Genomic DNA, 25,138 nt, shown 5'->3' on the forward strand with positions numbered 1-25,138 from the left:
ATTTTATAGATTTAATTGGTACTTTGTTTTGTTTCATTCCTTGAATTTAAATCCAATTAAATCTTACCATACCTTTCCTTAGCCTATTTAAATTAGAATTTAAATTATTTCCTTGTGGAAATAATCCCCCAAATTTTTGACCCCTTTCTTGTTTTTAAGGGAATTAATATTTTGTTCCCATTTTGTGGGATCTCTTCTATTCAAATAAATATCAAGTTAATTCCTATGCCTAATTCATTGGGATTTGAATATTTTTCTTTTATTTCTTCCCATATTACACGCCCCCTTCCTTTCCTACTTGGAGATTTTTGAATTGTCATGTTACCTTATTTATGGGATACTCAATATCTTTTTACCTATCTTGTGAGTATATTTCTCTTCAAGTAAATGCCAAATCAATTTCTATGCTAACTAAATAACCAAATTTTCGAAAATCCCTCCCCCACACTACACGCCTATTTTGTTTAATTGTGGGATTTATTCATTGACCTCTATTTTATTCTCCCATAATTTTAATTGTATTATTAAGTGTGGGATTTAATCTAGACTATTAAAAGAGAAAACCCTAACCCTAGCCCCCATTTTCAACGCCACCCTACCTCTCCCTCTCCTCCCACACGCCTCTCCCCCTCTCAATCACTCCTTCACAATTTCTTCGTTCTTGCTTCGCTTTGGAGTTGGAAACTCAAGGATTCATCGAAGAAATCAATCAACTGTCATTCCTACTGATGGTTTTCAAGAGAAAGGTATAATTTTTTATCCACCTTTCCCCTTCTTATCGTTGAATCCATGATTCATGAACCCCTCATGCATATAGTGAGTGGAGAATCTTAAATCTAAGAATTAATTGGTTGATGGTTACACAAGAATATATGTGTTTGTGCGCGCGTATGTACAAGTGTGTGTAAGTGTGTGGATGAATCGTTTGTGAATGTTATGTATGAAAAGGAAAGCATGGTTGTAATCTCGTTTTTGAAGCATGAATATGTGTTGGAAGCATGAATTTGTATGTGTGAATGTATGATAAACAAACTAGGGTTTGTGAATGTTGAGCATGAAAGTTGTTGTGTTCGGATGGTAGGTTCCGACTAGTTTTTGACCAGTCAAACGATCTTATTTTAACTTGAATTTTTAACTGGATGAAGATTTAAATGTCCTCTGTGTTGTGTCAAAATTTCAGCTTCATTTGATGACGTATGAATTTTTAACAAATTTTTCAAGTGAACTGCGCAGTCCTGCCTGAATATGTGTCTCGTCCAGTGAGTTTCGTTTTTGTTTTGACCGATCAAAAGATATGATTTTGGTGTGAAATTTTAACTGGATAAATCTTTATGTGTCTACTGTGTGGTGACCAAATTTTATCTTCATATAAGATCAGATGGAATTTTAATGATTTTTACAAAATGACTGCGTTGTTATGCCAGATTCTGGTTTTGTTGAAATGGTCTTTGTTGACAAGTTTTGGACGAATTACATGATACATGTGTGATTAAGGAACGTATCCTATGATGTGTTTATGTGTTTCTTGTTGATGTATGCTAGAGTGTTCGTTTCGTTTATGTTGGTGAACGTTTGGGACGGGCAATATAAGAAAACGATGAAAGGAACGATAGGGTATGCATGATAAATGTGTTGATGGAAAAACTGATCGTGTTATGGTGTTGACAAGGGTTGTTGTGCGTACGTGGGTACAAAGAGCAAGGGTTACATTACAGTTGTAAATTGTGTTTTATAAGCAAGCGATGTGGGCTTTCTTTTACTAAACTCTTTTATGTTTTCAAAAGTATGATTATGGTGTTATACGGGTGGTTTAAAGTGTTATGTCATGCCATGAATGTTTTGATGTTGAGATTGTTGCCTGATGCCTAGTTCGTTGAGCTTGCTCCGTTAGGCTATATGGCTATGTTAAACGAATTCGGGTCTGAGTAGGGCCGCAAATCCTATCAGGTTGTGTACACAGGTGGGATCGTGAGTCGTCCTTGCTAGTCGGCCAGTCTCGTGGGCGAAAAGTGTGGCCACACTTTTGTCGCACTATGGTATGAGGATGTGAATGTTTGATTGTTGAGAAAGTGGGGAGATTGTTTGCCTGAACAGGCTATGAAACTGTTTTTGTGATACTTGATGATATTTCTTTCTAAATGTAAAACTCGAGTTCACTATGGTATGTGCAGGTTGAGCAGTGATGTTGCGGCAGATGTTGAGTCGGGCTTTAAGAATTTATGGATGCGTCGTATTTGCATACATATGCGTCATCCTATGACTCCCTTTAGATAACTTATTTCCGCTGCTTGTTTGAATTTGTTTTTCTAAAAGTCTTTCATTTTACTCCATACTGTTTTATGATATTAAGTACCTTGAGACATTAATCTGCTGCTTAACCATGCAATACATTAAAATATTTTCTCTTGAAGTTTAGTCGAGCTTTGTGTTAAATGTCGTCTTTTATTATTTCCCCCATTTCTTCCCTGCTTCTTAGTTCCTCCCCTAGTCACGAGTTCCCCATCTTTACTATCCTTAGTAAGGGCGGCCGTGACATTAGGGGACATCTCCCTGTGGAGGGCAGGCCATGGCTAGTGGGAGACGACTTCAACATATCCCTGACCAATGATGAGAGACAGGGGAGTGAACCAGACAGACACATAGACATGATGGAGTTCGATGATGCAATTGAAGATTGCTAATTGATGGGCCGATCTTACATGGCATAGGGCAGGTCTTTGGGAGAGGTTGGATCGCATACTGATTCGGGAGCATTGGACATCGCTTTTCGCGAAGACTAGGGTGACACATTTGGCAAGATTTAGCTATGATCATGCCCCGCTAGTAGTGAGATGTCAGTTGTTCTCTGTTCAGACTACGAGGCCGGCTTTCAGATTTCAGAACATGTGGGTGAGGCACGAGACTTTCAAGAGTGAGATTGTCAGAGTTTGGGAGGCAGGGACATGATATAATGGTATAATGAACCTCCAATTCAAGCTTATCAGAATTAAGAAGTTCCCGAAGGTCTGGAACAGAGCGGTGTTTGGCAACATCCACCAGAACCTGAAGAATGCTAAGGAGGCAGTTCTAGAGGCCCGGATCTTATATGATAGCGTGCCCACACCAGCACACAGAGCCGGCCTTAGCAGAGTCTCTGCGGAACTCTTAGTCATGACCAAGATGGAAGAAGGCTACTGGACGCAGAAGGCGGCAGTTAGATGGGCAGCAGATGGAGAGAGGAACTCCAAGTCCTTCCATGGTTGGGTCAGGCAGAAGAGAGTGAAGTTGAGGATACACATGATCGAGGCGGGGGGGAGGTGCTGACTGAGGAGACAGAGATCAGGAACTCGGTGGCCACCTTCTTCTAGACCTTGCGCAGCCAGACCTGACTGAGCAGCTCTTGACATCTAATGTTGGAGACCTTGCGCAACCAGACCTGGCACTTATTCACAACCTCCCAGACTCAGTGCACCAGGATGCCTTGTGTTCAGTACCACAGAAGATGGACGTTCGGGATGCGGTGTTTGGTATCATTGGAGATAGTGTGTCCGGACCGTATGGGTTTTCTTCATTGTTCTTTCAGCATTGTTGCCACATTATAGGGAGTTATGTGATTGCAGCCATTGGGGACTTCTCAGTGGGGCGTTCATGCCTCGGAGCTTCACGGCGACCATGATCATTCTCATACCGATGAAACCGAACCCAGTCATGTGGGGAGGATACAGACCGATTAGCCTTTGTAATGTCACGAACAAGATCATCACAAAGATCTTAGCCTCGAGACTTGCACCTTTGCTCCCTCTTGTCATCGCGTCGAATCATAGTGGATTCATCAAGGGCCGCCTCCTTAGTGACAATGCCCTGTTTGCGCAGGACCTGATTAATGACCTGGGAAAGAAGCTATCGAGCAGAGGGAGGTCGCCCAATCTGGCCCTCATGTTAGACATGGCGAAGGCGTATGATAGAGTGCAGTGGCCTTTCTTGTTGAAGGTTCTTGAGAAGATGGGATTCTCGCCTACTTAGGTGGGTATGATTAGTAGATGCATCTCGTTGTGCTGGTTCTCTATTTTGGAGAATGGTGGTCCGTCAGGCTTCTTCCAGTCCTCCAGGGGGTTGACGCAGGGGGACCGTTATCGCCTTCCCTCTTTGTGCTGGCGGCAGACTACCTCTCGATGGTGAGATGGTTTACAGATGCCGCAAGAAAGCACTAGTTATTACTCATCTTTCCTATGCAGACGACATCATCATTTTTTTGAGAGCACATAGGGAGGCGGTAGAGAAGCTGGTGGGATGTCAGAACCACTACATAGCCGTGTCCGGTCAGATGGTGAATAATGGGAAGACTCACTTATACTTGGTGGATGAGTACATGGAGTTTGCTGACACAGTGGAGAAGGTTGGAGGGTTCTAGAGAGGAGTTCTGCCCTTCACATACTTGGGAGTGCCGATATTTCGAGGGGCGAGTACGTGGAGTTTGCTGATTAACAGCATGCTTGCCGCCATTCCCCTGCACATTCTATAGGTTATGAGCCGCCTGATTGGCTTTCTTGATGAGTTGGAGCGGATCTTAGCTAGATTTTTCTAGGGCACATTCCACTGTGGGGGAGAAGAAGAAGTTGCATTGGATCTCATGGAGACAGATCTGCTTACCTGTTGATGAGGGTGGTTTGGGTATTCGGTGGTTCAGGGAGGTAGCAGTGGATTTTGGGTTCAAGCTGTGGTGGAGACTTATCGCTTAGGATTCTCTCTGGGCCCAGTTCATGATCCAGAAATACAGTATCCTCCCTTGTCATTTGCATACATCTCCTTATTGGTCACATGATAGTCCTACTTGGCGTCGTTTGCATCGTATTTGGTCATTCATGCATGATTATATTCGTTGGTCCTTGGGTGAGAGGAAGATCAGCTTCTGGGATGTTGTTTGGCTTGGGGCTAGCCTTTTCCGGAGTCTGTGCGTCCTGGGATATGGTCCTCTTCAATCTCAGGCCGTTGCATCATACTGGCATGAGCATGCATGGGATGAGGATATGCTGCATTGCTTGTCTTTCAGGTTAGGCGTACCTCTCGATGCGATCGACTAGATTAGAGCCACGACGATGGAGTTGGGGGCGAAGGATGTGAGGCGCTGGAGTCTGACTAGCCATGGCGAGTTCACTGTGACCTCAGCCTGGGAGAGCATCCGGACGAGACTGCCGAAGCAGGAGATTTTTGGGTTGATTTGGAATGGTGGATTAACTCCCACCATCTCGGTGTTCATTTGGAGGTTGTTGTTTGGTAGATTCCAATGGATGAGAAGTTGCAGAGGCGGGGTATTGAGTTAGCTTCTAGATGTCAGTGTTGTCTGTCTCCTTTTGAGTCTTTCAGTCATGTCTTTCTTTCGAGTCAGTCGGCGATTTCTGTGTGGGAGTATTTCGATACCTTCCTCGCACACACGGATTCATACGAGCACTGATATTGCACTTAGACTAGGTCACTGGCGGAGGTCCTCGTTCTCTAGGGCCCCCGCCATGCACATTAGTTTTCTTGTTCCTTGCTTGATCGTTTAGTTCCTTTGGACGAAGAAGAACGACTGCAAGCATCGCGGTCGGCCTTTCCGTCATACTCATGTTATTTGGTAGGTCACTCATCACCTGCATACGTTCGTGCTAGCCAGCAGGATCGCCCCTATTCACTGGAGGGGATGTTCGTCGTCGGTTGATTTCATGCATTCTTCTCCTAGACAGCGTGTTCTGCATTCGCTCATGGTCCTTTGGCATCCCCTGATGCCCCTTGGGTGAAGTTGAACACTGATGGAATCTTCTCTACTTCGACATTAGAGGTGGGAGAGGGAGGATTGGTTCGTGGTTCTGATGGAGGCCTTCTGCGGGCTTTTTGTTCTCCAGTTGCTGCTTCTTCGAGCTTTGAGGCAGAGCTTTTGGCTCTTATTCGGGGTTTGGAGATGGATATGGAGTTTTCTACACACATTTGGATAGAGCTAGACTCAGCAGCTTTGGTTACCTTGCTGTCATCTGGAAAGCTTGGCTCTGCGGATCTTAGACATCATATGGCTTTGATCCGAAGTATGACTTCTCAGTGGCAGGTTCGATTCTCACACATCTACAGAGAAGGAAACTGTGCTGCCAACTTTCTTGCCCCGACGTACTATGATTCAATCTCTGCGCCTCGGTACTTGAAGGCACTTGTTAGGATGGACCAGATGGGATATCCTAACTTCCGCTTCCGACATAGAGATGTGGATTGATCGTGTTCTCTTGGTAGTTCTTATTGCTACATAATGGTTTCTTCCATTTATTTATTTAGTTTCTAGTTTATCTTTGATAGCATGGGGGAGCCCGACTTGTGGGACCTCCAGTTTACTTTCTCATGTTCTTGGTTTGGATCCTAGTCACTTTTGGGCTAGGATCTTGGTTTGGAACGTTATATTTTAATTTTATTCACGGGTTGGGGGTCTGCCTAAACCCACCGCCCATACTGAGTGTTTTTTTTATTAAAAACAAAACTTATAAAGTTTACTCTCTTATTCTGCATAGGAAGAGAATGACATTTTAAGAGTACAAAAAGACTGAATTTGGTGTTTTGCGTTGAAGGTAATTTAGCAATTACTTACCATTAGAATAATAACTTAATATGTGTCCAGAGCCTTTGTCCTAGCGACAAGGAGCTTAGACATTATTGCATGAGGTGCCGAGTTCGAGCCCTCTTGACATCAGTTGTAATTTCCTCCTATCTATAGTATAGGAGTTTATTTGTAATTTTCTCCCTTATGTAGGAGTTAATTTTTTTTAAGAATAATAACTTAATATGTATGCTATACTTTAATTATTGTCCACTAAAGTTCACTCTCATATTCTGTACATGAAGTGAATGGTTTTTCTGAGTACAAAAAGACTAAAACCGAAGCTATGCAATTAATGTAATTTAAAAATTTCTTGACATATATGTCATACTTTGCTAATATTTATGATAATGTGATCAATTGGGTTCAATATAGGTGTTTGTAGAAAACATAAGCTAATTCAGAAGTTAAATAATTTACTTTGCATGATTTGTATGTTTTTAAATTGATTGATGCATGCTTGTGTTAGAGTTTGTATACTAGAAATCACCTTTCGAGTGATTGAATACTGTAAAACTCTATATGTTATTTTTCAAAGGAATGAAACAGATTATTTTTGCCATAATGTTGTTATGTTTTACATTTAATGGATGTTTATTGCATATTTAAATGTATAAGCAACGTAACAAAGTCTAAGTCTTTGTTGTAGTAGACAGGTTGTGGGCGTCGTCCGCTTTAAGGTAACACGGTCAGTTCTGAACAAAGAAAAATAAGAATTTCACAACCTAGATAGGCCTAGACTACCTATCGTGAAATGTTGCAATGTCAGTCCGCATATTTCTATGCCTTACTGAAATAAGATGACATTGGTGTGGTATAGCACTGAATTGGATCTAACAGCAAGACGAGTCTTTATGCTATGTACTTAAAGACGAGGTCTTGATAATTAATTTCTTAATCAATGTACGTTAGCATTGAGCATACGGTATTGATTATGCACTACGTTGACTTACCAAAAGGTGCGGGTTTTTCGCAACCCAATAATCCTGGTATATTAGGTAGTGGTGATTAATATCTAGCGGTGCTAGGATTGCTATTATGTTGAATCGTGCTCGATGTGAGTCTCGTTTAATAACATCCACAAGAGGAGTTCGAAACAATGTTTTATTATTCGGAACCTAGCTAGTTGGAGCTTGATTACTCTATGAATAATAAATAAGCGTTTCTTGTTAAGTCCACTCTTGGAGATAATAATATGTTAATTAATTAAGTCCATAGCAAACATTAATTAATGAATAGATGTTTCTATCTTAAGCACGGGAAATAAATGATAAACAAATGGAAACCCGGAATACTTGTAATTTCAGATTTGGATGGGCAGTGCAATATTACTTCTGTAGTGGTTGCTCGTAATATTCCAATATAAGCTTATATGAAATCGTAGGTTCAATTTAATTAGTGAAAAGCTAATTGGGGGAGGCCATATCCACATTCTTCCATAGATCCCTTACTGGGCCCAATATGTGACTTAATATAAATAGGAGAATAAAGGAGACAGAAAAAAACGAGATTTATTTTAAAAAAAATTCGTCCCCCTCTCCTTCAAGTAGAGGGACGATTTTTGCTCTCCTCCATGAGCAGAATCCGTCTTCTTTATTTTAGTCCTAGTACTCTGGTGAGATCAGCCCTCACTAATATCATATTACAGTCCAGGAACCAGTCAGAAGATCCGTGGTTCAGTACTCAAAATCTTCACGTGGAGAGGGCGCGAGCTATCTTTGATTCTTCAGTGAATCAACGAGGTAAATTGGCTTACTCCGTAGCAAACATGTTTTAGGTGTTAATTGCGCTAAAGTATGTTTAAATTCAAGTTATGAGCATGACACATGTGAGAATTACGCGAATAGAATTTGTTTAAATAATCTGCTAAATAGATCAGAATTGTTATGTGATCCGTTTAAACGCACGCTTCCGCTGCCAACCCCTTCAATTGGTATCAGAGCCAGTCTTTGGCTCTGATTATTTGGATTTAAATTTCGCGAAATTCATGTATGCATGTGTTATTTAATTGCGAAGCATGTTCTTGGTGTTTTTGTTTATATTTTATGCATGATGAACTCAAGAACTATCGAATCAAAGAACTAGAATTTTTCGATCGTTCGAGACGTGCGATCCGTCGGCGCTCGCGCCGATACAGATCGCACCACGCGTGATCGAGAGAGGGTTGTCGATTGAGTGGGAGCCGAGGGTTAATGATCATGGGGCGACGCGCAGACGAACAAGGGCTCGTGCGCGCCGCCGACCAAGACCAAACCCTAGGCGGCACCCGCACCAAGGTCGATGCATAGTGGATGGCGCGGTGTAGCGGTTAGACCGAGAACACACCGAGACACCGAGACGCCGAGCCCCAACCCTAGGCGGAAGGTCCCGACTGTTAGCCCCAGACTAGGCCGAGAGCGACGCGCCCCATGGCCGAGACGGGTGGGAGCGGTGGATCGAGCCTGGCCGAGACGGGTCATCGCTGCTGGCCGAGGATCGCGGCACCCGACGAGCCAGGGCACCAAGACGGAGTCAGCGGCTGGCCGAGAGAGGTGACGCCTGTGCGCATCTCGCTTGCCGAGAGCTGCTGAGACACCGACAAGCCGTTGTGCAGGCCAAAAGGCCGAGAGCATGCGCACACCTGTGTGCTGCTGGCCGAGACGCAATGTGCGTCGGATTCTGGTGACAAACTCATCGGATATTCGTTGTTCATCGATCGTGCAAACCTCGTGCGATGAGATATCGACGATGGATTATTTTAATTTTTATTTAATTCATTAATTAAAGGATATCATTAAAATATTTTTATTTAATCGAAATAAAATATTTTGGGAAGATTTCCCTAGATTTTAGGAATATTTGAATTATTGACTATATCTATGGAAATAAATAATATTATTTTGATTCCTAGATGATATGGACAAGAATAATTTAATAGTTTCCTATATTTATATATCTAGAATCCTTACAAGGATAGATATATAGGAATACATTAAATAATACAATAATATAATTTCTCTTCCTTATCTTGAACATGGATATAATATGAATTTAATATTTCATGTCTAATTAAGATTTAAATAATTCCTTTATTTGAAAATATCTTATAGAAGACATGAATAAGAATTAAATTCTAGAACAATTAATTTCCTAAAGTAGGATACTTAAAGATAACGAAAGATTTAATTATCTAGTCAATTAAATGCCAATAAAATTTAATTAAGCCTTTATCTGCCTCAAGGCTAAGGATAATTAAAGAAAAACCATAACCCAAATATCTAAGCTATAATTACGAACTTAATGTTTGTATATGGTCTCCATCGATTGGTATGCAATTTTGTGAAGCTAATTTCTAATATTATCGCCACCCATTATGTGGGGACAATAATCCTAAGAAATAGTAAGTTCATGAGGGCGGACTTCTCAAATATAAATAGTATGAACTGGAATGTGGTTTCCAATATTATCGCCACCCATTATATGGGGACAATAATCCTAAGAAACTACGAGATTCATGAGTTCACACAAAATTTATGAGATAGCTTGATTTTATTAGCAGCACATGAACATTGTTATGGGAGTGTGTTGTAGAAATAAGATACTATAATGCTAAATCTGGTGGTCTTGCTTAGGCAACATTAGGTGACCATGTCATTATGTGGTCTCTATACTATTCGTCGGTATTGTGACCAGTAAAATTGTAAAATTTTAATGCGTATTGACCTCTTATGGAGGGTACAAAATTTTAATTTTACATTGTAAGAATTTTGAAAATTTTTATGGTTAATCTACTCAAACTTCTTACATAAGTTTATGACAAATAGTAAATATTATGTTTTACAGTGCAAACTAAATCGTCAAGATGTCATTCAATCCTCTTTCTGCAATTCTTAAAGAAAACAAACTTGAGGGCCAAAATTACATAAAATGGAAACAAAATTTGGACATCGTTCTCACAGCTGAAGAGTACAATTTTGTGCTCACAACCCCACGACCTCCAGTGCCGGCGGCCAACGCCGCGACAGGAGTCAGAGATGCGCATAGACGGTGGCATAAGGCAAATGAGATGGCTAAGTGTTACATGGTGGCTTATATGTCTTCAGTACTCAAGCATCAGCATTCTGCCATAACGACTACTACCGAGATCATGTAAAATCTCACAAATCTTTTTGGTACTCAGAATCGAACGGCCAAGTCTCAGGCCTTTCGGAGTATCATGACGAAGACCATGAAGGAAGGCACATCTGTGTGGGACCATGTCCTCGAGATGATGGACCACCTCAACCAGATTGAGGTTTTGGGAGGGACGATCGATCCCGAGTCCTAAGTAACAATTCACCTTCAGAGTCTTCCCCCTAACTTCCAGCAGTTCGAGCTCAACTTCGAGATGAATAAAAGGAACTACACCTTGGCAGAATTGTTGACTGAACTTCAGTCGGCAGAGGACCTTATGGTTCAGGCTAAGGTAACTATGCTTAGTTTGGCGCATCATTCCTCTGGCTCTAAGCTTGGCGCAGGAAAGAAGAGAACGCCGAACCAAGTTGTGGCTAAGAGTGCTAAGGGAAAGAAGAAGAGGAAGGCTAACAAGAAGCCTTCGGGGAAGTGTTTCAAGTGTGGAGAGAAGGGGCATTGGAAGCCAGACTGTCCTAAAAAGAGCAAGGCTACAAGTATGCACCAAGCTCTAGTAGTCGAGTCATGTTTGACTTCGGCATCTACTTACACTTGGATTATTGACACAGGAGCTACTGATCATATTTGTTTTGATCCTGACTTAATGCAGGTGTAAAGACGGTTATATGACAATGAGATCAAAGTCCAGCTGGGCGACGCTACTAAAGTGGGTCGTTGCAGTGGGAGATGTTTTTTTGCGTTTTAGTAGTGATAGATTTTTTATTTTGAAGAATGTTTTGTTGATACCTTCTTTTAGAAGAAATTTAATTTCAGTTTCTAAATTGGTTTTTGATGGATATTCAATTTCATTTAATGACAATTGTGTTATTAAGAAAGATGGTTCATATATCTGTCGTGGTATCATGGAAAACAATCTATACATAGTTACATCTACACAGTTTAATAATCGCAAATCAGAACTCAATACAACATCAAAAATTTCAATGAAAAGAAAAGCACCTTCAAGTTCAATGAACGAAACGTACTTATGGTACCTTAGACTTGGTCATGCCAATGAAAGGAGGATCCATTCTCTTGTGGAACAAGTCCTTATTAAAGGTCTAGAGAAGGAACCTTTTCATAAGTGTGAATCATGCTTAGAAGGCAAGATGACCAAGAAGTGTTTTAAGACTAAGGGAAATAGGGCCAAGGAAGTACTTGAGCTCGTTCATACTGATGTATGTGGACCAATGTCAACAGGGGCAAGAGGTGGTTTTCGATACTTCATCACTTCTATTGATCACTTCTCGAAAATCGGATATGTCTATTTGATGCGCCACAAGTCTAAATCTTTTGACAAGCTCAAAGAGTTTAAGGCATATGTGGAGACGTATCACGGAAAGAGAGGCGAATACCTCAGTGCTGAGTTTTTGGACTACTTATCGGTGGCGGGAATTGAATCCCAACTAACCGCGCCAGGCACACCCAAGCATAACGGCGTGGCTGAAAGAAGGAATAGGACCTTGTTGAACATGGTCCGGTCAATGATGAGTTTTGCACGGCTACCTATTTCGTTCTGGGGACATGCCTTGCTCTCTGCAAGTCATATTTTAGACAACTTACCGTCAAAATCCGTACCTACTACTCCTTATGAGTTGTGGACTGGGCGCAAGCCTAATCTAGCACATCTCAATATTTTGGGTTGCCCGACTCATGTATTGGAAAAGGATCCAACTAAGCTAGGATCAAGGACGGATGTATGTGTGTTTATAGGGTACCCTAGAGGATCGAAAGCTTATGAATTCTATAGTCTCTGAGACAAGAAAGTCATTGTGAATACTCATGTGACATTTTTAGTGGAATATTATATAATGAATCATAAACCCAGCAGTGAAGTGGCTCTTGACGAGCTAACTTCTGTCACAAGTTCCATTAACCAAGAACTTGTACCTACTATACAAATAATTCCCGAAATTTCAACTTCTACTCCAAGTATTGTAGTGCCGCGCCGCAGTGGGAGGGTCTCTCATGAGCCCGATAGATACATTGGTTTGGGGAATCTATGGATCACTCCTCGACAGCAATGTATTAGATCGCTGGAACTTTGCAGAGGCGCGGGCAGATGTCGATCATTGCGAATGGGTGAAAGCAATGGATTCGTAACTACAATCTATGATAGACAAAGACATCTACTATTTGTCCGTCCTACCCGAAGGCTGTACTGCCATTGGGAGCAAGTGGACATACAAGCGTAAACGTGGACCCGATGGATGAGTTAAAGTCTTTAAGGCAAGACTAGTGGCCAAGGGGTATACACAAAGGGAAGGTGTCGATTACGACGAGACCTTCTCCCCGGTGGCAATGCTCAAATCGATCCGGATACTATTGTCTATAGCAATTTACATGGATTGGGATGTGTGGCAGATGGATGTTAAGACTGCATTCTTGAACGGGAGTCTTGAGGAGACCATCTACATGTAACAACCCGAAGGATATGCCGTGAAGGGCAAGGAACACATGGTTTGGAAGCTTAAGAAGGCCATTTATGGCCTCAAGCAAGCATCTAGATCATGGAACCAGTGTTTCGATCAGACTGTGAATAAGTTTGGATTAGAAAAGTGCCCTAATGAAAGCTGCGTTTATAAGAAGGTTGAAAAGGGGAATGTTGTGTACTTAGTTTTATATGTAGATGACATTCTTCTAATTGGAAACAATAAAAAGATGTTGTCATCAGTACGCGGGACACATCCTCAGGATCAAGGTTCTTAGGAATCGTGAAAAGAGGATGATGTGCTTATCTCAAGAACCCTACCTCAATACTGTACTTAGACGTTTTAGCATGCAAGATGCCAAGAAAGGTTTCTTACCTTTTAGACATGATATCCATCTATCTCAAGAGATGTGCCCCAGAACACCATCTAAGATAGAAGAGATGAGAAGGATTCCATATGCTTCGGCAGTTGGAAGTCTCATGTATGTTATGCTTTGTACAAGGCATGATATTTGCTTTGTTGTTGGCATGGTGGCAAGATATCAGTCGAATCCGGGCCAAGGACATTGGACTGCCGTAAAGAACATACTCAAGTACCTTAAACGGACTAAGGACTATGCTCTAGTTTACAATGCAGCCGAGCTCTGTCCTTTGGGATATTTAAGACTCGGGAAAATCTACTTCTGGATATGTGTTGACTTTAGAAGGTGGAGCCGTAATTTGGAAGAGTGTGAAGCAGAAATGCATCGCGGACTCGACCATGGAAGCCGAGTATGTGGCCGCTTCGGAGGTTGCAAAAGAGGTTGTATGGTTCAAGAATTCCATATGGATTTAGGTATGGTTACGAATCTTCCCAAGAGCATCACCATTTATTGTGACAATTCTAGTGCTGTGGCAAACTCGAAAGAACCAAGAGCTCACAAAGCGAGCAAACACATAGAGAGAAAGTATCATATCATTAGAGATATAGTGCAGAGAGGAGACATACAAGTGGTCAAGATTGCGTCAGAGAAATCCTTGGTTTGGATCCTAGACACTTTTGGGCTAGGATCTTGGTTTGGAACGTTATATTTTGATTTTATTCACAGGTTGGGGGTCTGCCTAAACCCCTCGCCCGCACTGGGTGTTTTTTATTAAAAAAACATATAAAGTTTACTCTCTTATTCTACATAGGAAGAGAATGACATTTTAAGAGTACAAAAAGACTGAATTTGGTGTTTTGTGTTAGAGGTAATTTACTCACCATTAGAATAATAACTTAATATGTATGCAATACTTTAATACTAATAGATTGCAATCTGACCTTTTTTAAGTTTTAAATTGTACTCTGAATTTTTTCAACATCTCTGTAATTATTTTCCACTAAAGTTCACTCTCATATTATGTACAGGAAGTGAATGGTTTTTTTGAGTACAAAAAGACTAAAACCGAAGCTACGCAATTAAGGTAATTTAAACATTTCTTGACATATATGTCATACTTTGCTAATATTTATGATAATGTGAACAATTGGGTTCAATATGAGTGTTTGTAGTAAACATAAGCTAATTCTGAAGTCAAATAATTTACTTTGCATGATTTGTATGTTTTTATATTGATTGATGCATGATTGTGTTAGACTTTGTATACTAGAAATCACCTTTCGAGTAATTGAATAACGTAAAACTCTATATATTATTTTCCAAAGGAATGAAAGAGATTATTTTTGTCATAATGTTGTTATGTTTTACATTTAATGGATGTTTATTGCATATTTAAATGTATAAGCAACGTAAAAAAAGTCTAAGTCTTTGTTTTAGTAGACCGGTTGTGGGCGTCATCCACTTTAAGGTAACACGGTCAGTTCTGAACAAAGAAAAATAAGAATTTCACAACCTAGACAGGCCTAGACTACCTATCGTGAAAGGTTGCAATGTCAGTCTGCATATTTCTAAGCCTTACTGAAATAAGATGACATTGGTGTGGTATAGCACTGCATTGGATCTAACAGCAAGACGAGTCTTTATGCTATCTACTTAAAGACGAGGTCTTGATAATTAATTTCTTAATCAATGTACGTTAGCATTGAGCATGCGGTATTGATTATGCACTACGTTGACTTACCAAAAGGTGCGGATTTTTTGCAACCCAAGAATCCTGGTATATTGGGTAGTGGTGATTAATATCTAGCTGTGCTAGGATTGCTATTATGTTGAATCGTGCGCGAGGTGATTCTCGTTTGATAACATCCACAAGAGGAGCTCGAAACATGATTTTATTATTCGGAACCTAGCTAGTTGGAGTTTGATTACTCTATGAATAATAAATAAGTGTTTCTTGCTAAGTCCACTCTTGGAGATAATAATATGTTAATTAATTAAGTCCATAGCAGACATTAATTAATTAATGGATGTTTCTCTCTTAAGCACGGGAAATAAATGATAAACAAATGGAAACCCGAAATACTTGTAATTTCGGATTTGGATGGGCAGTGCAATATTACTTCTGTAGTGGCTGCTCGTAATATTCCCATATAAGCTTATATTAAATTGTGGGTTCAATTTAATTAGTAAAATGCTAATTGGGAGAGGCCATATCCAAATTCTTCCATAGATCCCTGACTGGGCCCAATATGTGACTTAATATAAATAGGAGAATAAAGGAGACAGAAAAAAATGAGATTTATTTTAAAAAAATTTCGTCCCCCTCTCATTCAAGCAGAGGGACGAATTTTGGTATCATCCATGAGCAGAATCCGTCTTCTTTATTTAAGTCCTAGTACTCTGGTGAGATCAGTCCACACTAATATCAGATTACAGTCCGAGAACCAGTCAGAAGATCCGTGGTTTAGTACTCAAGATCTTCACATGGAGAGGGCGCGAACTATCTTCGATTCTTTAGTGAATCAACGTGAATAGAATTTGTCTAATTGCACTAAAGCATGTTTAAATTCAAGTTATGAGCATGATACATGTGAGAATTACGCGAATAGAATTTGTCTAAATAATCTACTAAATAGATCAGAATTATTATGTGATCTGTTTGAACGCACGCTTCCGCTGCCAACCCCTTGAGCTTGCAATATATGAGCACGCTTTACTGATATTTAAAACTTTGTGATCAGTTTGGTCTCAATATGGATGTTAAATGCTAATTTACTTTGCATTAAAGATGAGATTTTTAGTTAAAGAATAAAACGGTGGTGAATGTGATATATAGATGTTATACGCCTCGTATTTAGTGTCTCAATAGATTCTCCTCATTGTTACTGGCTAAAATCAGTTACATGAATCTGCAACAAAAAAAGATACAAAAATTACTATTTATAATATAATACTCCATCCGTCCACGAAAAATAGAGCACATTTTCTATATTTTGTTGTCCACGAAAAATAGAGCACATTTAAAAAAAGAAAGTTTCCAACAACATCTCTCTTACTTTTTTCCCTTCTCTTATATTAATAATATGGGTCCCACATTCCACTAACACTACTTCTCTCTTACTTATTTCTCTTCTCTCTTACTTTACCAATTCCACATTAAAACTTGTGTCATTCACAATGTGTCATATTTTTCGTGGACGAATGGAGTATAAGATATCTTAAGATACATACCTCATTTGCAGAAACAACATCAGAAACTTTATTTCCTAATAGTTGGGTAGCCTCTTAGTCCCAAAGAATGATTCTTCCGCAGCTTTGAAAAGTCTAGCTATTTCCTAAAAGCTCTTATATGAAAACATGCAAAATTGGAATTTACAGTCAGTCACTTAAAAACTTTCTGTTTTAGGAATCATGGTAAGCCTATATTGGTATCTGGTAGACTCATTTATGAGATTGTTTGCCCTCACAAAAATCCTAATGAAGAAAATCCCTCATTCCCTAAGTTGAGAACCAACTTTCTAGCATGAATTTTTTGTAGATAATGCTTGGATCCTGGTGCCCTATAAAGAAAAATAAAAATAAAAACTTTTGAAAAAAGACTTCGGTTATATATAAAACTGATCTTTTAAAGCCTCTTGTTTCATTTAGATTGTTTATTATAATATTGATTTTTTTGTTTATAAATTTAGTTTTAGCATCTCCTAAAATTAGTAAACGTACCATACGATCATGGTAATGAAAGGTGCCATTACTTCAGTTGGTGCTTTCTACCACAAAAAAAAATTCAAAAACCACTCATTTATTTAATGTATATGCAGTATTTGAAGCAATTAATGTTTTGTGCAAAGGTGATGATATGAATCAGAAAAGAAAAAAAGAAACAAATATATCTAGAATGGAGAGTGAAGAAGCATAACAAAACAGAGAAAGAATAGATACTGAGAGAGAGAGGGTATGAAGAGCATGAATTAGGGTAGAAATAAGAAACTGGACTATTAGTCTGAGGATTCCTTTACTGATTTTGGTTGAGAGAGTAAATAAAAGACAGTGTGAGTGTTAAGAGAGGGGTATTTATAGGACTCCCATCTTCAGAATGCAAGTTAAAAAGATGCATCTTCCCCATAAAAACATAATCATTAGAGACTTTTAAGATAATAATAAGATAAAAATATTAGAAAGTATTATCAGATAACAATAAATACATTAAAAAAATCTTTTACAATTAGTAGAACATAATATTTAACCAATAATAATCTAAAAATAGCATGTGAAATATTAATATTGCCATTTATATTATAATATTAACACTAATATCAACACTTGTGAAACATTGCGTAAGATTCTGCCCAATTACTTAATCTTATAAGATTGTGCATTTATTTAAGGCTCATTACATTATTGCATTTATTAACTTATTAACTTATTTATGTGTTATATACAGGGAAATTATAAGATGAAAAACTAAACCCAAAAACCAAGAAGCCACCCCTCTCACCCTTCTCTCTGCAGAAAAAGAAATAGTAGTACACCATAGATAACACAAACACAACCATCACACTCACACACCTCCTACAAATGACACAACAAACGTGGGAAGTTAGAACCTACTCTACCAGATCAGCAATACATCAAATAAACAATATACCAAGGTAAAAACAAAAGGTATAAAACTCTTTGTATGCCTTAGAGCATCTGTAGCGGCGTCTTGTTGCGGGCTCGGTCTCGTCCCGGCGAGATGAGACCGCAGCGAGACGCCTCTGCGGATGCTCCGTCTCGTCACATAGCTCGTGGAGGAGGGGCGGGATGCGGGCTATCTCACCATGCGCATCGGCCACGTGGCGAGCAGCGGTTAGTGCGTGACGCCCACTCCTGGCTGTGCGAGTGGGCGTCGATTAGGGCTATTTTAATTTTTTTTTAAATATAAATAAAAAAAATCGACCTTTTTTTTGCCGTTATTTTTTTACCATTTTTTTTTCTTTTTTCTTTTTTGTCACATTCATCTATAAATAACACTACACACACACACAATTCCCCCACCATTTTTTCCACACAAACACTATATCATCTCTCTTTCCTCTTCAATTTCTGCAAAAAATGTCTGGTGAAGGAAACTCCGGCGGCGAGGGTGGCGGCTACGACTGGAACGAGTTTGTCGACTAGGGGGCATGTAAATTATTTTCGGTGCTTCCGGTTCCGGTTCATCGCCGAGCACCCAAGGCTCGGCGACGCCGGCGTACCAAACACCATCTTTTACAGTTGATGCATACTATCGTCCTCCTCCCTTGGGGATGAGGAGCTCGCAAACGTAGGGATTATCCCAAATTAGGGGGGATATTCCGGAGGAACCCACTCTGGAGGCGATGGATCTGTTCGACGCTTGGATCAGTACGTCGAACGATCCCATCATCGAGAATCAACAAAACCGCAAGGTTTTTTGGGTCACCGTTGTATACAACGCATATAAACCTAGGGGGGCCTTCCGCCGCAACCTGAAGATGCTTCGCGCTCATTTTGAGCGAGCCGACAGAGAGGTTAAAAGATTTTGTGGGATCTACAAGAGGGAAGCAGAGCAATACCAAAGCAGAGTCAGTGGATCCGACATTCTGAGAGCGGCTTTGTGAATCTTCAAATCCGACACCGGGAATGATTTCAAATTTTCCAATGTTTGGGAGGCGGTCAAACATCTTGATAGATGGGCTGGCGGTGTCGATTCCAGCTTGGGCTCGATCTCAAAACGCACGAAGCATACGGTGGGTGGCCAATACTCGTTTAGTGAGAGAGGGGAAGGCAACGCCTCACAAGAGGTTGAGTTCCCGACATCCGATGCAGGGGGCTCCTCCGGTACACGACGTCGGCCGCAAGGGAACAAGACGGCGAAGGCGGCTAGAGGGAGGGGGAGGGGCCGAGGCGAATCAAGCCAGGCGGGCTCCCAAGGGCCGCCTTCCTCCCTAATGTCCATGTACTTCACCGCCACGATGGCTGACACTTCCCGCATGACGCCTCCCCAATATCAAGCCCATCTTGCTGGCATTTAGTATCTAGCAAATCAACTTGGTATTTCGCCTCCACCTAGCTTGAGGGCACCGCCACCGTCTTCGGGGGATGATTCACCGGTGGGGTAGTTTTTATAATTTAAGGGTGCAATTTTTAATTTCTAGTATTTTAAATTATGTCTTTTTATTTTTTTAGGATTTTAATTATGTGTTTTTTTATTTTCTTAGGATTTTAAATTATAATTTTCTTTTATTTAATGAAGTGTGTTTTTATTAATTGAATTTGTTAGAAATAAAAAAAATGAAATTGAATGATAGTTAAGGGATGAGATGGTTAAGAGATGTAGGGATGCAGGCGTTGTCTCTTAGTTAATAGATGGAGTAAAAATTGCAGTGGGGTCCATGAATAGTGAAGGGATGAGACGGTTAAGAGACACGGATGTGGATGGCCTTATGGTTCCACATTATTCTCTCTTTCTCTCTTAGCTTAGATATTCTAAATTTGTGTTGATATTCTCTTTTGTACTACTGATTTCATAATGCGGCTTCATAAATAATTTCAAACATATACATAATAGGTTTTAAATACACATTATTTAACTTTGTTCAATGAGATCTTGCATTGTAAACATATGTATTAATTGCTATTGATTTACTGGAGTGATTTTTGTATTTAATAAGCGCGCTCTCTCTGTTCTTACATATGAATACTAAATATATTAGTGATCTTTGTTTAAATATATTAGTGATCTTTGTTCATGTCTTAATTGAATTGGAAATATCAAATATGAATCTCTCTCTATTTGTTGGAAACTCCATAGTGTTATGAATATCTCTCTCCACCTCTCTCTCCCTGTCTTATTTTTCATGGTTTATAATTCTGATTTTGTTCTTCTAAGTCTCTTGTTTTTAATCTTGTAAAGATGTGATTTATTCTCATCGTGATAACAGAGGTTAAATATTGTGATTTTTAATGTTAAGGTATTGAATTAGAAACACCTAAAAGATGACTCTGATGTTTGGAATAGTAGAATAGATTTATGTATTAGAATAAAATAGTAATATTGGTTTATAAAACCTATCCAGCCTAAGACAAATAGGCTGCATCATGCACACAACAATTTTCGAAATATGGCCAAAATCAGCTAAAATGTATAGTATGTACAATGTGCACCATAAAAGGCATCGAAAATTATTAAAAAATAAAAAAGGAAACCACTTCATTTTCCCGCTAAAATTGTGGCACATAGCAGTCCAAAAAACTATCACTTATGTATAGATGTATCCTTAGATGTCTTTTACATTTTCACCAATATTCAGCTTCAACAGACTTCATATGAATTTATTATGAAATTTCTGAAAAGCTGCCATGTTCCTAAACGGATAGGAATATCAAGATCAAAATAAATCCTCATAAACGGATAGGAAATTCAAGATCAAAATAAATCCTCATAAACTAGACTTTTCTTCTTATCTTTTGCATTTGGTATCGTTGGTTTTCGACTTATGAGTCGAGCTGAATTGTTTTGCAAAGTTAGCGCAATCCACCGTGAATAGTAATTGATAATAGTAAAAGTGATTTTGTTAGTTTTATGAGTAAGCTATTGGTGTGAGATGATTATGAACTTGAGATATGCTGTAAATAATGATGTAGGATTATGTGTGATTATTCTTGGAAATTGTTTAAAACCGTTTTTGCATTGTTTTTGGGAATTACGATTGTAGACCACATGAGTAGTAAGTGTGACCGCTTTTATACCTTGACAATTTGATATGATTGAGTGAGGTAAAATATTTTGAAACATATGGTGAATGTATTATGTGCTTATGTGTTGACAGATCCTTTGACTGAGATTCATATATTTAACCGTCTTGTGTGTTGTAACTTGTAAGTTAATGGAATTCGATAGATTCTATAGATGATAGAGATTATGGTTGTAAGTAATGGTTAAAGAAGATTACACTTTTTAGTTTGTTTGATGTTGTATGCTGTAAGTTTAAGTTTGCTAAAGTTGGAATGAGATCAAATTCCTTGTTTAAAGTTTATGTATGGAATTTTATAAACTGAGTTAAAATGCTCAAGTGTTGGGAGTGGCGCATCCAAGGCTCGAGGACGGACAATCGAACCAAGTTTAAGGAGGTTATTTTGAATTGCGTCTTGCCAAGTGGGGTTTACTTTATCTGTAGGCGTAGTGGTTACATGATTATAATCATTGTTGTGTCGTGCGTGATTCATATGAGCTTATGGGCTCATGAGGGGTTAGATTCACGAGGGGTCGTTCATACATGATTATAATCATTGTTGTAAGTAAGGAAGGAATTGAGGTTAGGGTTGAGTGATTATACCTTGGGTACCAACTGTGAAAAAAAACGGGCAGGGGATTATTCTCTTCCGATTCCTTTTTGGTTTCTGGTAAAAGAAGTCTTTTCAAGTTGAAAAGCTTTGGGTTCAAGGAAAGGAATTAGAATTTGGGCTCAGAAGTGTAGGAGATTAATTGCGTTTTTTTAGCCCAAAGACTCCTTGTAATTATTTTATTTTGTTTAGCCCAAACATAGAATTTCACTTAATAAACTTTAACTATTTTATTTTGTTTACTTACTTAACACGAAATTTAGCCAATTAAATAATTTTTGTGTAAAAGATCATTGTGTTAATTTCTGTAAGTCACTAGTCGATTTTGAACCTCACCTCACGTATGGAATTGATCAGTGCTTTGGTGTTATTCCAAGCACTTAGTATGAAAATAAATTATATTCGATCGAAACACAAAAGTACTAAACTTTATTTACATATCGACTCACAACAAGCTATGATTTCACACCACAATGCAATTATTAACTCCAATTAATATAACTATCAAAGCATTAACATTTTACGGCATGTCTCATTTATTTCACCGATGTAACAACAATTAAAAGAAATTAATTTCGTTATGGTTCGAAAAGCCAGGTGTTACATATTAATGTATAAATATGGTAATGTAAGAGAAATGATATGATCAATTGCTAATAATTAGTAATCTAAAACTAAGATCGATTTTTAACCATTAGATTATGAGATCTAGTGGTTGAAATAATGCCAAGTGGATTATATTTTAAATTTAAATAATTATTAATTAAAATTAAAGGGTATTATTGTGGATTGTTTCTTATTAAAATTATCTTAAAATTTAAAATTTACGTAACTCTCTCGATTTAAATTATTTTTTGGCAAAAAATATATTAAATTAAAGGTAATTTTTTAAGGATTCTAATGTGATCTTAATTGCACATGTTCCGACGACGTTCGGATGGCGAAATTTGATGATTTTATTTCAGTTTTCGTATATGTTGATAAACAGATTTTTATCACCAAATAAATAAAAAAATTTCAATATAATGCATTAAAAATCTCAATATAACTGTGTTGATATTTTCGTGTACTTGTGTTGAAATAGTCATGTCATTGTATTGATATTTATAATACACTATTTTGATATAAAAAAACACGAAAGTTATGATATAATAACAGAATGACGATTTTACCATTTTGTTGATATTTTGCCTACTATTTATTGAAATTCGTATGATTTAATTTCATTCACTTATTTCAAAATCTAAGGATGGAAATTTGATTTTGATTTTGAATTATGATATTATAAGGGGAGGATCCTTGTGAGACAATACCTATATATATATATAGTCCGGAAAGATAATTTGGAATCTCGTTTATATGCTCGTGAAGATTCATTCTCATAGTTATTAGTTAGAGCATCTCCAGTAAGACTGGACGTCAAATAGCCCTCACATAGCCTTCACACTGCCACATCATCAGCACTACAATTCTCCTGCCACATCAGCTTGCCACATCAACTGGACATCAAATAGCCCCCACATAGCCTTCACACTACCTATCCACATCACTAATAACAATTATATAATTTAATTTACACTCGTATCAACATACGGAATTTAATTTACGAGACAAATACGGAAAATTCGAATAATAATATTAAAACTTAAAAAGTACATTAATTTTAAAAAAAAAGTACAATAATTTTAAAAAAAGTACAAAAATTAAAAAGTGCATTAATTTAAAAAAGTAAAACAAAATCACTCCTCGCCACCGTCCTCGCCACCGTCGTCGCCCAGCGCTTCTTCACCGTCGTCGCCGCCGCCTCCGTCGCCACCTACGCCGCGGCTATTCCCGCCGGTGTCCCTCCTCATCGCCTCCAATTCTTCACGCTGGCTCTGGAGCAATACACGAAGAAAATCCTTCACCTCGGGGTCCACCGCCGCTTGGAAGTCGGCTAAGGTCTTCACCATTTGAGCGCGCGTTTATTGGCGCGCGAAGAATTTGAGCTCCTCGGTAGACCTGCCGAGGGGGGATGTCGAATGGACCCCCTGGGAACTCGGGGTGCCCCCCCTCGCAACCTGTTGCGCCCGCCTTTGGCCAACCGGGCGAGGTCGGCGACCGAACGAACGAGGAGTCGGGACCTCCTGGGCCGTCTCGGGGAGGTCTGTCGAACCACCGCTGCTGCCGCTATAATCTCCGGTATAGTTCAGTTTCTGCCTCTTCGGCCAGCCAGCGTCGACGCCTGCCCGGAATTTCTCCGACTCGTTGAGCACAACGTAGCAGTTCCAGTAGGTGAACTCATAGTACTTATTCTGTGGATCGGGGTAGGCTCTCTCCGCAATCCTACTGCAGTCTTCCTCTGTTTGGCCACTGGTCTGCATGCGGAGGGCGTTGGCGTACAAACCCGAAAATCGAGAGACGCCAGACCTGATTCGGTCCCAGCACTTCCGGACCTCCTCCCCGGTGCACGGTCTCCCTTCAGGGCAAAATGCCCTGTAGGCTGCGGCTACCTTGGCCCACAAGTTGACGATCCTCTGGTTGTTCGAAACGAGAGGATCGTCGCAGACACTCACCCACGCCTTGGCAACCGCAACGTTCTCCGTGTCCGTCCACTTCCTCTGGCCCCAGATTTCCGCCTCCGGCTGCGACGACTCGCCGACCTTCTTGGCCTTGCCCTTCTTCTTACCCCGCCCTACTCCCTGGCTTTGAATGAGAGTTTCCGGAACCTCGTTCATATCAAAACCCAAGTCCGCTAAGGAGAAGGTCTCCGTATACTGTGTATCCGTTGGGGTCGATGTGTGCGAAGAACCGGTGGAAAAATAAAAAATCGGCCGATAGGCGTTGTCCCCCCCGTGCGTCCCCTGTGCCGGGGGAATCATCTGCTGTGCCGGTGGAATCATCTGCTGCGCCAGTGGCTGCATCCCGGGTGCCCACCCCGGCATCATCTGCATAGGGAGCTGCATGCCGGGTGCCCACCCCGGCATCATCTGCTGCCACGGGTACATGTTGTAGTACCCGGTCATCGGAGGCCAACCACCTCCCCCAGGAGCCGGGGAAGTATGGGACCATACCCCGGGAGTCGGGGCCGTCTGAGACCCTACACCGGGAGGCGGGGGAGTCTGAGACCATCCCCCGGGAGTCACTGGAGTACCTTCGTAGTTGTTCTCCATTGCTCGTTATTGATCTTGAACAGAAAGTAAGGTAGAGAGAGAGTACTCGTTAAAACAAGTGGTGCGAATGAAAATGACGTTTAAAGCGCGTATATATAGTGTT

General features: G+C 39.9%; 1 protein-coding gene across 1 annotated transcript; it reads left to right on the forward strand.

Annotated features, from left to right (window-relative positions):
* Positions 1-2,958: 2,958 nt before the first annotated feature.
* Positions 2,959-4,002, forward strand: LOC121745883. Its single transcript, XM_042139825.1, has 2 exons — positions 2,959-3,296; positions 3,582-4,002. Exons 1-2 carry the CDS (start codon positions 2,959-2,961, stop codon positions 4,000-4,002), a joined length of 759 nt encoding a protein of 252 aa, XP_041995759.1.
* Positions 4,003-25,138: the final 21,136 nt, after the last annotated feature.

The sequence above is a fragment of the Salvia splendens genome, chromosome 8 (genome assembly GCF_004379255.2).
Source record: "Salvia splendens isolate huo1 chromosome 8, SspV2, whole genome shotgun sequence".
NCBI classification, from domain to species: Eukaryota; Viridiplantae; Streptophyta; class Magnoliopsida; order Lamiales; family Lamiaceae; genus Salvia; species Salvia splendens.